Here is a 15,688-nt window from a genome sequence, read left to right as displayed (position 1 = left end):
AGTAAAGCTCTTGCACTAAAGCAAATATGTTATAATGACTAAAAAGGTGAAAATTTATTCCAGTTGTTTTAGGGTAATCGCATTTTGTTTTAACAAATGTTTCTTATTATGTTCTTATTTTTCATTGTTATTTACCATAGGATAAGCAGTATAGGGAGCACTTTGGGAAAACAAAAGCATCAAAATATCAACCAGCTAAGAAATATACTGGTAAGTGAGCTTGACATACAGGGTGAGTTTGAGAGAACTGAACTCAAAAGATACTTTTTTATTTCTTATATATAGCTAAAATGGCTTGAGCGTACCAAATTTAATTACTAATTTTTGAGATTGACAATTCCATTTCTCAGTTTCTGCAGCACAAATTATAAGTACGTAGTGGCAATTCTAAAAACCATAATGGGCTATTTAAGGGATCTGGAATGAGTGTATTGAGCGTTTCTACAGTATTTTTTTGGGGACATGAGTCAGACATATCGAATTGCATTCTGAATACGAAGAATGTCTTTCTGATATCAAATAATTTTCATTTTTGAAATTCACGATATAATACAAATTCTATGACAAATTATTAAAATTTGATATTTTTCACATTTTGATATATAACAGTCCTCGGTAAATTTTATAAATCTAATGATATATTCTTAAAGTGTATGTAGCTGGGAGTAGAGCCAACGATCAATTGAATATTTTGACCTTTCATATTCAAGATATGGATTTTTTTTTTTTTTTTTCCTAATTTTTTTGAAAAAAATCCATATCTTCAATACGAAAGGTCAAATTTTTCAATTGATCGTCTGCTTTTCATCCCACCTACATACACTTTAAGTATAAATCATCAGATTTATAAAGTTTACTGCACGTACTGTTAAATATCAAAAATATCAATTTTTAATGATTTGCCATAAAATGTGTATTACATTGCGAATTTCAAAAATCAAAATTATTTGATATCAGAAGGACATTCTTCGTGATTCAGAATGCAATTCGATATGTCTGATGTGCTCTTATGTCCCACAATAAATACTGTCCAAACCCCAGCCCTTAAGGTGAAATCCATACACCTGTGGCTACTTAGGGTGCACTATATCAGGGGCTGTCGGACGCTGTTGGGTAGCAGTTGTGTGTAACGTTCCTTTCATACTTTTCTGCTGCTTGTCGCTATGACGATAATTTTGCTTCACTGTCAGTCACACCAGAAACTCTAGCAGTTTCCGTCAGCCAGCGGGTATATTGATCACTCCACCAAAGCAGCAAATTGCTTGGAGTTGACTTCAATTTAACTTCAGAACAGTGCAACTCTGATAGGAAAATGATAGTGATAAGTTTGTTGATAAAATAATGTTTCTATGTTTGCGATATGTAGGCCTATTTAGTATCATTATATTAAGTTAAACATAGTTTGATATATATAACAATGGATGTATGTTTGTTTTTTATCATACCAGCTAAGGTATCAGCACCAGAAAGTCTGTCAAGACAAAGTAGGCCTGTCACAAGAAGAACATCAGGGAAGCGAAAAAGAAGTGCGTCCTCTAGCCCCACAATTAACAGACAGAGAAGACCATGTAAGTCATATTTGGTTTGACTAATTCATGCTAATTAATTATGCAAATATTCAAATTAGTATCTCATGTATCAATTTTAGCTCAACAACTGCATTGATTATTGGTAAAAGTAGTAAATTTCAGTAGTAGTAGTAGTAGTAGTAGTAGTAGTATTGACAGGAAGGATAGAAGGCACAAGGAGCCAAGGCAGGAAGAGAGTGATGTGGTTATCAAATCTGAAAGACTGGCTAAAGAAAGGGGAGCTGAACATAAAGCGACAGAGCTTCTGGAGATGGCCTATAACAAAGAATTGTGGCATGACATGATCGCCTACGTCCTAGGATATGGCACCTAGAGAGAGAGAGAGTAAATTTCAAAGAAACTAACAATTGATATCAGATTAGCTCCATACACAAATCTTAGACCCCTCATAACAAACATATTTAAAACATGCTGAAGAATTCCTAAAATTCATGGAACTGTTTTTAACAACTGCTTATTTGAACCATAGGTATGGATATGTTTACTACATATCTGGGTGCCATTTTGAATTGATGAGCTGGCTCTCGGACATTTGCATATTTATACAAATTAACCACCAGGAAACAATATCCATTCATTTTACACAATTGACAACACTGCATGAATGACACAATCAAGAGTGTGGTTACGTCTTGTGTAAGAGATGCTAGCGTTGACATTGTAGTTTTGTCATTATAGTTGACATTGTAGTTCTGTCATTGTAGTTTTGTGCCAAAAATTTGAATTTTTTTTTTCAGAAGTGCCAAATAGTTGAGGTGTTAGTTCAATATCTTAGGAAAATATTTATCACAATGATCCCTTATTGACAATAGCTAAAATAAGCTTTATTTTTACCATAAGTGATTACCTTCAGTAGATAATGTGTTGAGTTAGAAAAATTGCCTGAACTTTTTATTTTGTGATGCTCCCTGCTGCCCCACATATTAATGGGCTATCCCAGTTGACAGTTGAAATCCATATACTCCTATATGCAAACACAGGGTTATCTGAATGGGTGACTTCACTGAAATCTATTCTACACCCCTGTGTAGGAGATTAAGGTTATGTCTCCCATAGGGGGTGTTGATTGGACATGTTAAACTTTCATTGGCCATTAACATAATTGTAGAACACATAAAAGTTGTTGTATTTTTGTACTTGGCAGAAACAAATAGATGATTCTTACAATTGGGCTTCTAATTTTACCATTTCAGTACATATCGGAGATGATGAAATGCTTCCAACTGTGATGCAAGAGTTTCCATTCCTACACGTATCGCCTCACACAGCTCATAATATGTGGAGTAAACAAATGAGACAGATGGAACAACTCACTAAATCAGGTCTGGATCTACCCACCAAAAACAAAACACAAATCAAGGTAGGTCACAGTAACAACTCGACTCAAATGACTCAATTTGACTTGAACTTAACTCAAACTTGACACTATATGTATGACTTGTAACTTGGCTCAAGGCTTAGGACTTGTAAGTTGACTCAAGTCACAAATCCCAAATGACTTGGACTCAAATGTAGGACTCAATCTGAAATCCCAAATGATTTTACTCAACTTGAACTTGACTCAAGATTTTAGAATTTGTGACTGGACTCAAGTCTCAAACCCAAATGACTCGGACTCAAATGTAGGATGTGTATCTGAAACCCCACATGATTCAACTCAACTTGAACTTGACTCAAGATTTTACGATTTGTGACTCAACTCAAGTCTCAAATCCGAAATGACTCAGATACAAACTTTAGGACTCAAGTTTGAAATCGCAAATGATTCTACTCAACTTCAATGACTCAAATCGACTCAAAATCCATGCCCTAGATGATTTGGTGACATTAACTATGAGTCTGAGAAGCAATTTAGACTAGAAGTTGAGATGTTGGCATTAGAAAAAAGCTCTCATTTTTTCTTATTCCATGGAATTGTACCTGCTTATCCTTTATTACATTATAGTGCTTGTAAAGCATAAGGTAAAGGTTTATGTCTGTGTTCACAGATCAAAAGTCCCCATCTCTCTTTCATAGCCACTCTATATTCCTCTATAGAAAATGTTGTTGTGGGAAGCCTGTGCAACAAGTCTGTTACTTTCCCAGGTTAAGGCTGTACTCTCTCACAATTGGGATTAAGTGCCTTGCCCAAGGACATAACTCATTGGCAGTAATGTGAATCAAACCCACAATCTTTTTTTCATGAGGCTGATCATCTATCCGCTATTAAAGCCACCGTGCTACGTAGTACAAGTATATCATAAATAGACATAAATTAGTAATTAGGTGAAATATATTTACCTTTCATTTGTTTATCTTTTGTAAATGATCAGATGGAAGAGGCTGAGAAAAGACAAGAAACTCTCCTAAAAATCATGAAGAAGGAACTATCACACAATCAAAGAATGGTGAGTAACAGATATAGGATTGTATGACTTCGGTTAGTTTGGTTGTTGACTACAATAGCTCAGAAGAACAGACCTTGTTAACCTTTTGGGGTGCTCTGATTGGCTAATTCAATGGCCCCACAATCATAAGAACTGACCAGTAATCTGATTGGCCAATTACACATCAAAGCGTTTGAACAATTTACATCAAAGAAATAATCTTACATATGATAGTTTAAAACAAAATTGTAAGATTTTTAAGCTTTTTGAAAAAAATAAGCTAATATTTTCCACAAAATGTTAGTTTTCATTATCAGATAAGTGCACTTTAAATTTTGTGTAAGGTAAAATGAAAAAATAATTGCTATTTTATTCCAGCGTCTTTTTTGTGAATGTGTCTACAAATCAGATTGGCTGAATTCAATGTTGGGATCCTGAAATTAGGGAGTGCAGACATATGAATATTAAAATCTTAAAATCAGAATCGTCATTCCTGAATTTTTTTTCTATGGCACGAAGTAGGTAAATTTTGAACATGATACGACTTTTTGTAATACCATTTTGTGTCATATCTGATTATATTTTTACAATATAGCGAGATATCAAAGAACGCCAAGCAACTGAGCGTACGATGACATCAAAAGCTCGTGAGCAGAAACAAGTAACAGCCAGAGCAAGACGATACTATGATGAGTTCAGGTTACGTGCTCAGTCGCGGATGATGAAAAGAAGAAACAGAGAGGAACAGGTTGGTATTGGGACCACCAGGGTCTGTGGGGAAGGGGGTGAAAGACGTGCCTGCTGACAAGGGGGATAACAGGGAAGTACCCCCTGTGGGGTTGAGCTTTAGGGGGCAGAGGCAGAGCAGAGAGCACATAAAGAGCAAATGTTAGCCTATTGCAAACAAGTTTCTGTTTTGGAGGACTACTAGGATAAAAAAAAATCATTTCTTTCCCCGACACAGTTCACATGCTTTCCTAAAACAAGGCTGATCTTTGTCGAATTGACTCTTTATTCTATTGGACCTGAATTTCCATCTGCAACAGGTCATGACCAGCTTTTGATGACTGGGGTGAAAATTTTTTCAAGAAGCTGATCATCAAGAAACTTTTTTGTCAAGCAAGTGATGTAGAAGCTTCCCCTTTCTCAAACTTAGAATTTTTTATTTTATTTCAATGTTCCAATAAGATTGATATAATTACTTGAACAGGCTTTGCCTTTTGAGGGGAGTGAGAGATATGAATTTCCTAAAAGCTCTCCTTAACATCCCCAGGAGAGCTACAATTTCTGGAACTTTATTATGTTAAATTTCAATCACTCCCCAGGCAGCATGTGCAGGAGAGTGATGAATAACTCACCTTCTGTTGATAAAACTCAACCACTCCCCCTGATGCTCTACTAAACTTCTTCAGGAGAGTGGTATATAGCTCACATGTAAGTTTCTACAGTCTGCTTTAATGAAAAGTGAAGATAAAGTGTAAGACAGAATATAGAGAGTGATACCAAAGTAGTAATTTTGATATTTTTTATTTATTTAGATTTTCAAGAAGCTATTTGACGATGGTCTTGCCATTCAGAAGTCACGCATACGAGAGATGAGACAATATGCAAGGGAGAAACGAGAGCAGATCTCAGCAAGACAACAAGATGAAATCGACTCACTGGAAAACTAGTATCCTTTGTATTTGATTTTGATAATAATAATAATAAAACAGCATTTATATAGCGCATTGTGAATTTCAGATTCCTCGATGCCCTTTACAGATTTAAAAACTACCAAACTTAATTTATAATATGTGATGCGATCAAGCAAAATCAGTCGGAACTTGGAAATATTAAATTTTCAGTTTCTTATACATGTAGAATAGTAAAAAGCATTAAAGCTGCATGTTGCAGAAAACCCCATTGAAATTGAACATCCAGTTCCATATATATTTTTTATGAGCAATTAAAGAGTTTCCAAAACAAGAGGAAACAAAAGGAAATATTTCTTTTGTTTGGCTATATCTCAAAATCAATATTTCCGATTTCCGACAGATTTTGCTTGATCGCATCACATATATGAATTTAACTTAAGAATTGTACAAATAATAACTATTCTTAAAATAGCAAGCCAGCTGCAAGCAAACAAATAAAAGAAAAACTGCCAAGAGGCCCACCGACAAAATCCCAATGGGGGATCGTCGGTACATCTCACACCAGCATCATTCAATACATCAACATACAGCAAGATAAAATTACAGTTTTACATGATAATAAATGACACTATTATTCTCATATAACAAAAGCACACTGAAACCAAGTTAAACAATACACAACCATCTCCATCCAAAGATGAAGATGCCTGTGTAGAGTGTGTAAGAGACTCATCGATGTAAACACATCCACGAGCCTCCCACACACCAACAAAATTATACACAACAGCAATAAAACATGGCAAAACAAAAGTTGATCTCAAGGAAACACAAACCAACTCCATCCAAGGGATGGGGCGGGGCTGCGTATGTAAGAAGCATGAGAGACCCACCGATGTACATGTAGCATAAGAGCCAATCTGTGGGCCTCCCATGTCCCTTGAACATACTAAAAAAAGTAATCAATGCACAAACAAATATGACACCATTGTAATATTATATACACACTAAATAATACACTATTCTCATCAAATAAATACAACACCCAAAATTGATAACATACGTTGAGCTTGGAGACTACTGCGCAAATTAAATTGCACTAAAAACCCATATTGATTATGTTTGGGTTTGACAACCCTGGATAACCCAAGAAAGCCTCTTGTGAAGCTTATTGCCATTGGAGCCTATTTGAACACTGTGATTGGTTGGTACAGTCAGGGGTTAACACTCTACTCTTCTGTGGGCTACATGTACAGGTGTGGCTCTTCTGTTCACAAGACTGACAACTTAACGTCCCCTCAATATGTGATAAATATGATTCACACAGATGTTTTAGTATTAGAGTATACACAAATTCAAGTTAACTAACAGAAGTCCGCATAACCATTTGTGCGTAGAAGTCGTCATGTGTGGAACTTGTGTACGCACACACTTTTACATGTTGAATTCATTATTTTGGAGAAAGCTGCTAACATTGCCGTTTTATCCTGTAGTTTTATTGCTGATATCAACAGAGGTGTCATCAATCTTCTTGTAATTTTGAGTAGCAATGACTAACTGACATTCCTCATAAAATACTAGTAATCATGTGAATTACACAATCTTTAGCTTGTTGTCGTTACTGATAGGGATTCAATCATCGTTTCACCGTTGTTCATCACAACTCACGTCTGGTGCATCTGTGTGGTTTACCTATCTGCCCTCGCGAAGTAAACCATGCAGATGACGTAAAATAGGCTGAAAATTAAAACAAAATTGTCTCAAATGTATATTTACTATGCATGGTGTTCACTACCCATATCTGCGGATGACCAATTTGGGACCGCCATCCTTATTTTTTTGTACTTTAACCAAAAAGACATGAAGTAGTTGCTTCCTTCTTTCATTATTTTCTGTCTTTCTATCTTATCTTTTCTTGTTTTTGTTTTTCTTCAAGGGGGGCACCTACTAATTGTGATACACCGAACAATAGGATTAAGCAAATCTAGATACAAAAAAATGGTATTTTGTGTTATATTTTCCTCTTTCTAGAAATAAATAAAACCATAATTGTTTGTTCCAGCTGACAATTTGAAGTTGCTGTTAGTTCATTAAAAACATGCTCCTTCCCGCCCTCCCTTCCTCTCCCTCCTAGCCTTCCTCTGCTTTACTCTCCTCCCTTCCCTTCCCTTCCCTTCCCTTCTCCTCCCTCCCTTCTCCTCCCTCTCATCTCCCTTCTAAGCCCAAGGGGGGGGGGGGTAAATGTAAATACCCCAGGCTGTGCCCCTGCTCTAAATCATTTTATATCATGTGTCATATTCAGTGCGGATATGCGTGATATACCACTCAAATATATGTATACATTTTACTAAATATAAGTCATATTGTTTTAAATAAAACAATAGAATAGATCTACAGCATTGTTTCCATTTCGTTATAACAGTTTAGTCGTTGTCTTCTTGTTCGTAAACGATCTGCAAAATATTGTGACATGCGATCTACAGTAGCATACAAAAATGGATTGAGTACTGAATTGATTGGCAAAGCAAATGTTATAATCCATGGAAACCATTCAGAGGGAAGCTCCTTTACTACAGTCTGTGCTAAAATACCCAATATGGCAATGGGAAACCAGCATGTGAGGTCAGTCAACGCAAAAATACCTATCTTTATGGCTACTTTCAAATTAGTTTTTAGCAAGGAGAATTCTGATTTACCGATTGATATGAATAAGAGTATGTACAACATTGCTATGTTCACACATAACAGAGAGTTATAGCCAAGAAAGAGCACAATTGAGAAATAGTTCCCTAGTTTGGAACCCATTTCTGTAAATGTTTGTAGCTGGAAATGATCATCTGGTCTGTCAAAGTCATACGATATTGTAAAGTTTGTATAATCATTTGAATATACTTTTCTTCTAGCCAGTGGTAGCCCAATACATACATCAGGAAAATGATTTTGGTCATCATTGACAATTGTATTTACAATACTTAATGCAAGAGCAATAACCCAAGCAAATATTGACAGTATTGTCTGTGTCTTTTGGCAAAATAACTTGCGAGGTGTTGTTGAAATGATATTGTTTCGAAATGCCCAAAGTCTTTCTACGACTGTGAGAGTTAGAAAAAGAAGGGAAGCTTCACTTGATAAGACTGATAGAAATCCTGCTAATTTACAAAACACTTGGTTTCTCCAATGTTTAGCATATGAAGGGAAATAGTCATTATAGTACTGATCAGCAGATGCTATAACCAACAAATACAGACCCATAAGTAAGTCTGCTAGAGCTTAGTTGGTGATAAAAATGACTTGGTTCACTCGCTTGTCTTTAGTCAATTTTATCATAGCGCATCCCCAAATGAACACTATAATGTTGGCAAACAAAGCATAAAAGCCAAAAATCCATGCAAAGCATTTGACTGCAGTACTGGGGAGAAGCTGCTTACATGTCAGGTAAGGAGATGGCTTATTTTGTGGGATACATTGTGACCGATTTGATGGTTCAAGAAAGCAACATGTGGCTGGGTCATCTACAGTAATATAGCTATCATTTTGGAGAGCTAAGCCTGTGAAGGAGGCTTTAGTTATCTTGGGCAGACTATTTTTCTGAAGGCTTATATATTTCAGGTTAGTTAAATAATTCAGTGATTTACTATGAATTTGTTTCAAGCGATTGTCCATAAGATCCAGAACTGTCAAATTTGAAAACTGATACGGATACAGTTTGGCAATTTTGTTTGATCGGATTGTTAAAAGCTGGAGCTTTGTTAATCCACTGAAAAGGTCAGTTTGAATCACTTGGAGTTTGTTGGCATCCAGATACAATTCCCGCAATTGATGAAGATCTCTGAATACACCTGATGGCAATGATTCAATGGTATTGTTAGCAAGATTTAATTTCTCTAATATTGTCAGTCCATTGAATAGTGACAGTGATATATAGGTTAACTTATTTACATTTAACAGTAAACATTTCAGTGTATACAGACATGAGAATGAATCAGCTTCTATACTTGAGATGTGGTTGAATGACAAATCTAAAGTGTGAATGTTCTCTAATCCTGCAAAATCATATCTTCCAATGGTACTTATCTGATTCTGACTCAGCAATACAATGATAGCATCCGATAGATTGAAGAAGATGTTGGATTCCATGCGCGTAAGATGTCTGTTAGAGAGTTCAATTGCTGTTGATTGTTCAGAAACTAAACCGGGAGGTTCATATACCAATAAAGTTTTCTTTACAACAGGTGCACCAGGACAGTCCATATGAAATGCTTGGAAGCTCAGATAACAGAAGCAGTTGATTGGACACTGGGGGAATTCAGCCACAGATACATTATCTGGAAGTCCAAGAACAAATCCTGGCAATTCTTCTGGTTTGAAATCTGGATCACCTAATAAAGTTATCTTGAGAGATGGGTTAAACTCCTGTAGTCTCGCATAGGGAATTTCATGATATGGGATATGATAAATCTCATCGAAGATGTGGACATTTTTGCATGGGAATGGGTTGAACTTAATGTTCACTTGGGTATGCAGATGATCTGAATCAAACCATTCGATGTCTTCTGTTGATGATATCTTGCTGCTCTGCTGTATTTCCAATATAAATAAAGCTCTCATGTTGACATGGATGACACTGCAATTAAGAACCAACGCGCATGACTCACCTGCCTGAGATCCAATCCAGCCATAAGATCGATTGAAGCATTCTCCCGATTCTTGCAGTGTAAAGTAGTCATAAATAGACCACGAGGACAAATGAAGAATATTCAGGGTTATTCCTTGCTCATTAGATGAGGACACACGAAAGTCACAAGTCTCATTTCCATATATCTGAATGGTAATGGAAGTATCCTCCTGGAGAATGAAGTGCTGATTATGACATTGGACAGTGTCGTTGGTTTCAGCATAGATTCTGGAGTGAAAGGGATCCATGGTTTCATCCACTTCAGATGCTGCTAATTCTACATAGATCACCAAAAGTGTGGCCAAAAGAATGTACTGATAGGATTTGAAAAGTATCATCATTGGAACTGTCATGAACTGAACATAAAATGAAATGAAATTGTGGATCTATGGAGCTGAACTATTAAAAAAATCATATAGTGCAATCTCTTGCAGGCCAAGTGTTTTGGTGGTATTACTTTTTGATGTTATTGTCGACTGGACTCTACCAAGATAATAATTCTAGTGTTGAAAGTGGTAGCCTTATTGAGCTACAACCATTCGGTAGTCTTTGTGAAGTGTGGAGTCCCAGAGGACGCCAGATATGCCTTCTGAATAAAAATTCGGCAATGTATGTGACAGCAGAACAGCTGACGTTGAGACTAAAAAAACGAAGCTGCAGGCTTGTTATGGAGGTATCAAATAACTCATCAGCGGCGCACCGTATCTTTGAAGTAGTTTATTACATAGATTAAGGCACCTTTGAGTCCAATGCTTCCGTAGGTGATTCTAAATTTACATTGAGTTGTATAATATCAAGGAAAAGTCTCTGCTTTAAAATGCATATGTATAGCAACAGGTGTACAGTAGTCTGTATATCCAGCTTGCATTGACAATAACTCATATGAATTTGACAATGTCATTTAAGGCACAACTGTTCAACTTTGATTCTGGACTCCTGTACTCAGAAGGAAAGTCTTCAACACATCCTTTGTTGCTGTCACTTCAAAGCCCTACCCAATAAATGGTATAGTTTGGTAACCAAAAAGTGATTTCATGCTTGTGGCACAAAAGTCTAAACAGTTTCTCAACCTTTCTGCTTTGGGTATTCCCGGTAACTTTTTCATTTCCTTATATTGCATAACATTCATTCTTGATTCTTGTTGATGCTATTTATTTGTATAGTCATGGGATATCACACAAATCTCTGAATCTATGTTGATTCAGAGTCGTGTGGATCAAGTTGTATTAACCCATGGTGTACTCTCATATCCAACACCAAATCACATCAACCCAAATTTGACTTTAACAATGGGTTGAATAACAGGATATAAAGTTAATGTGTATGGTACTTTGATTCAGATATCAGCAATCCAGGTTAAACTGAATCTTGAATTGTCATACTGATGGTCCCATAGATTGTACTGAAGCTTAAACTCCAATCACCAGCAACTTAGTGGTTTACTTGACCAATGAAATGAATTGTCCTTTCTGAAGCAAAAAAAAAAAAACCCATCAAGGTCATTAGTCAAATATATAATCGCTTTTTTAGTGTGAATGATGTTGTAATTCAGCCTTACTATCTGCATGCTGGCAACAAACAAAGGTGGTTACAAGCAAGAATAATTTCCACGGTCTACCAACCACATATTTGTGAATGGCAATACATTGATTACATGGGGAATACCCTTGTTGTTGTTTTGTATTTGCTCATATAACACAATAGGCATTGTTGTTCAATACTGTTCACAATATAACAAAATGCATGATCATAAAACCATGCAATCCAAACTATGGTAGGTCAAAGCCACAATTTAGTGATATGCATGTATTCTCTCGGTCAGGGTTGTTCCATCCAGTGCACTTACCCATTTTTCACGGCTGTCAAAGGGAACACCCCGCGAAATATCTATTGGTTTGTACAGGGCCTTTCAGTTCAAGTCAATTTTCTCAGCACAGAAAATACCAATTTGCTTTTCCTTTTGTAATTATTGGGAGTTTATTACCCTGATAAGAAATTGAACTTTTTGAATTTACAAGAGGTATTTATTTTATGACACGTTTTGTGATTTCCCCATTGAATATAACAGTAAGTGTCCCCTTCGTGTCCGAGTGCGCAAGATGGAACAGCCCAATCTCAACGATCTATTGCAAGTGACGTCATGCCGACCGACAGAATAGAAAATGTTCAAACCTGACTCAACACCTTTTTGTTATTGTAATAGCAAAGCTGCACTATGAGAACTTTCCTAGGTCACACACTGAGGTCAAAGGTCATTTGAGGTCAACTTGTAAAAATAGACTGAAAATGAGTACAAAAAATGTCTATAAATATTTACTATGCGTGGTGTTCGCTTTCCATGTTTTCGGGTGACCAATTAATTCCAAAACACAGATACTCCCCAAATACCACCTTTGTCATCTCTCAATGCTACATATAGAACTATTCAATTTTATATTCAAATTTGAATGTGTTTTATGCAGAAAACTGGTCAGTAAATTTGCAAATTGTTACTTTCTTTAACCATTACCAATCAGTTACCGTGATCAATTCAGTATGCTTGCAGAAACCATTGCAAAGGAAAGACATCAGTTACAAGTTAGAGATGATGCTCAGAACAAGGTAATGTTTGCTGTTGTGTTTATATAATGTGGCTCACTCACAAAAGGAATGTAGGGATAGCACTGGGCCTGTGAATGTTCCTGGTATAAATAGCTAGGAATGTTGAATCTACAATAATTGAAGACAGAATAAAAAAGACTAGTTTGCCTGTGACGTCCTGTCAACCAGACCAAAAATGCCTTACCGCGCAGGTCAGCAACCAATCACGCTGCACTTTTGCCCTGATGTCGGACGCAAACTAGTCTTTTTAATTCGGTCTTCAAGTATAAACGCCCCCGGTAAACGCCTCACAAAAAGAAAACTTATTGTTTGGTGTAGCAGTTTGTACCTTGTTCATCAGAACCTAAAACAAACTTAAACCAAACATAGTGATCAGTTTGATTAGTGCCATAGCTAGAAATTGAGGTTTGCCCTTTATTTAAATAAAATTGCATGTCCAATTTGGACTTTCAAACATTGACAAGGCTTCAGCAGGCTAGTCAGGAATTTGGCAAGCTTAAATGTGTACTGTCATGACCTTCATTTAGTGATGTAATCTACATCTGAGTTGAATGAAAAACTGTTACAGCAGCAATAAGTGTAATTTAGCATTTGTCACAGCATTTTGCCTGTCCCAGGTGCAAACTCCCTGTCTAAAATAATGGTACCTATGTGTGATCAACCTTTCTGGCAGATTGTTGTTTGCCAAGGACATTGTCCAATTTGTACTTCCTGTCTGTTGACAGAAATTGTAACAGTTACACTGGCCTATGGGACACGGTAATATAATATGCAATTTAATATGCATATCTCATGATCTAATGAATCATACCATGAAATTGAGGATACCATGATCACAAGAGAATTGATTACTTTCTCCTTGAATTGAACATTTGAAACATTTGTTATGAAAAGTTGTTGTAAGGTTTGGTTTTCATGTCAAAATTGAAATCTATTTTGCCTTGAAACCTTGTTAATCTTTTTTACATGTAGGTGATGGAGCAGATGAAGAGAGAAATGAGACGGAAGATGGAGAGGGAGATAAGAGACTTCCAAGAACAGTTATATCGGGATGAAGATACAGAATACTTTAGACAAATAGAGGCGGATAGAATGAGGAAAGAACTACAAATGGCTAACTATAAGACATTACTTTGAAGACAAGACACTGACAAGAACAGTTATACCGGGATGAAGACACTGAATACTTTAGACAAATAGAAGCAGATAGGATGAGGAAAGAACTACAAATGGCTAACTATAAGACATTACTTTGAAGACAAGACACTGACAAGAACAGTTATACCGGGATGAAGACACTGAATACTTTAGACAAATAGAAGCAGATAGGATGAGGAAAGAACTACAAATGGCTAACTATAAGACATTACTTTGAAGACAAGACACTGACAAGAACAGTTATACCGGGATGAAGACACTGAATACTTTAGACAAGTAGAAGCAGATAGGATGAGGAAAGAACTACAAATGGCTAACTATAAGACATTACTTTGAAGACAAGACACTGACAAGAACAGTTATACCGGGATGAAGACACTGAATACTTTAGACAAATAGAAGCAGATAGGATGAGGAAAGAACTACAAATGGCTAACTATAAGACATTACTTTGAAGACAAGACACTGACAAGAACAGTTATACCGGGATGAAGACACTGAATACTTTAGACAAGTAGAAGCAGATAGGATGAGGAAAGAACTACAAATGGCTAACTATAAGACATTACTTTGAAGACAAGACACTGACAAGAACAGTTATACCGGGATGAAGACACTGAATACTTTAGACAAGTAGAAGCAGATAGGATGAGGAAAGAACTACAAATGGCTAACTATAAGACATTACTTTGAAGACAAGACACTGACAAGAACAGTTATACCGGGATGAAGACACAGAATACTTTAGACAAGTAGAAGCAGATAGAATGAGGAAAGAACTACAAATGGCTAACTATAAGACATTACTTTGAAGACAAGACACTGACAAGAACAGTTATACCGGGATGAAGACACTGAATACTTTAGACAAGTAGAAGCAGATAGAATGAGGAAAGAACTACAAATGGCTAACTATAAGACATTACTTTGAAGACAAGACACTGACAAGAACAGTTATACCGGGATGAAGACACTGCATACTTTAGACAAGTAGAAGCAGATAGGATGAGGAAAGAACTACAAATGGCTAACTATAAGACATTACTTTGAAGACAAGACACTGACAAGAACAGTTATACCGGGATGAAGACACTGAATACTTTAGACAAATAGAAGCAGATAGGATGAGGAAAGAACTACAAATGGCTAACTATAAGACATTACTTTGAAGACAAGACACTGACAAGAACAGTTATACCGGGATGAAGACACTGAATACTTTAGACAAGTAGAAGCAGATAGGATGAGGAAAGAACTACAAATGGCTAACTATAAGACATTACTTTGAAGACAAGACACTGACAAGAACAGTTATACCGGGATGAAGACACTGAATACTTTAGACAAATAGAAGCAGATAGGATGAGGAAAGAACTACAAATGGCTAACTATAAGACATTACTTTGAAGACAAGACACTGACAAGAACAGTTATACCGGGATGAAGACACTGAATACTTTAGACAAATAGAAGCAGATAGGATGAGGAAAGAACTACAAATGGCTAACTATAAGACATTACTTTGAAGACAAGACACTGGCAAGAACAGTTATACCGGGATGAAGACACTGAATACTTTAGACAAGTAGAAGCAGATAGAATGAGGAAAGAATTACAAATGGCCAACTATAAGACATTACTCTGAGAGACAAGACACTGACAAGA

The 15,688-nt window shown here is 36.3% G+C and overlaps 1 protein-coding gene across 1 annotated transcript in view; it reads left to right on the top strand.

Annotated features, from left to right (window-relative positions):
* LOC140163454 (uncharacterized) overlaps nucleotides 1-14,061 on the top strand; it is a 35,143-nt gene extending 21,082 nt beyond the window's left edge. The window contains exons 11-18 of the mRNA XM_072186769.1: nucleotides 141-210; nucleotides 1,449-1,568; nucleotides 2,783-2,949; nucleotides 3,902-3,976; nucleotides 4,551-4,703; nucleotides 5,494-5,627; nucleotides 12,781-12,865; nucleotides 13,838-14,061. Coding sequence (XP_072042870.1) covers nucleotides 141-210; nucleotides 1,449-1,568; nucleotides 2,783-2,949; nucleotides 3,902-3,976; nucleotides 4,551-4,703; nucleotides 5,494-5,627; nucleotides 12,781-12,865; nucleotides 13,838-14,002 — 969 coding nt within the window. The 3' untranslated portion in view covers nucleotides 14,003-14,061. The remainder of the gene's footprint in view (nucleotides 1-140; nucleotides 211-1,448; nucleotides 1,569-2,782; nucleotides 2,950-3,901; nucleotides 3,977-4,550; nucleotides 4,704-5,493; nucleotides 5,628-12,780; nucleotides 12,866-13,837) is intronic.
* The last annotated feature ends 1,627 nt before the right edge of the window (nucleotides 14,062-15,688 follow it).

Source organism: Amphiura filiformis, chromosome 11 (assembly GCF_039555335.1).
Source record: "Amphiura filiformis chromosome 11, Afil_fr2py, whole genome shotgun sequence".
In the NCBI taxonomy this organism is placed as follows: Eukaryota; Metazoa; Echinodermata; class Ophiuroidea; order Amphilepidida; family Amphiuridae; genus Amphiura; species Amphiura filiformis.
Note: the sequence above shows the minus strand (reverse complement) of the source record. Positions and strands in the feature narration are given on the sequence as shown.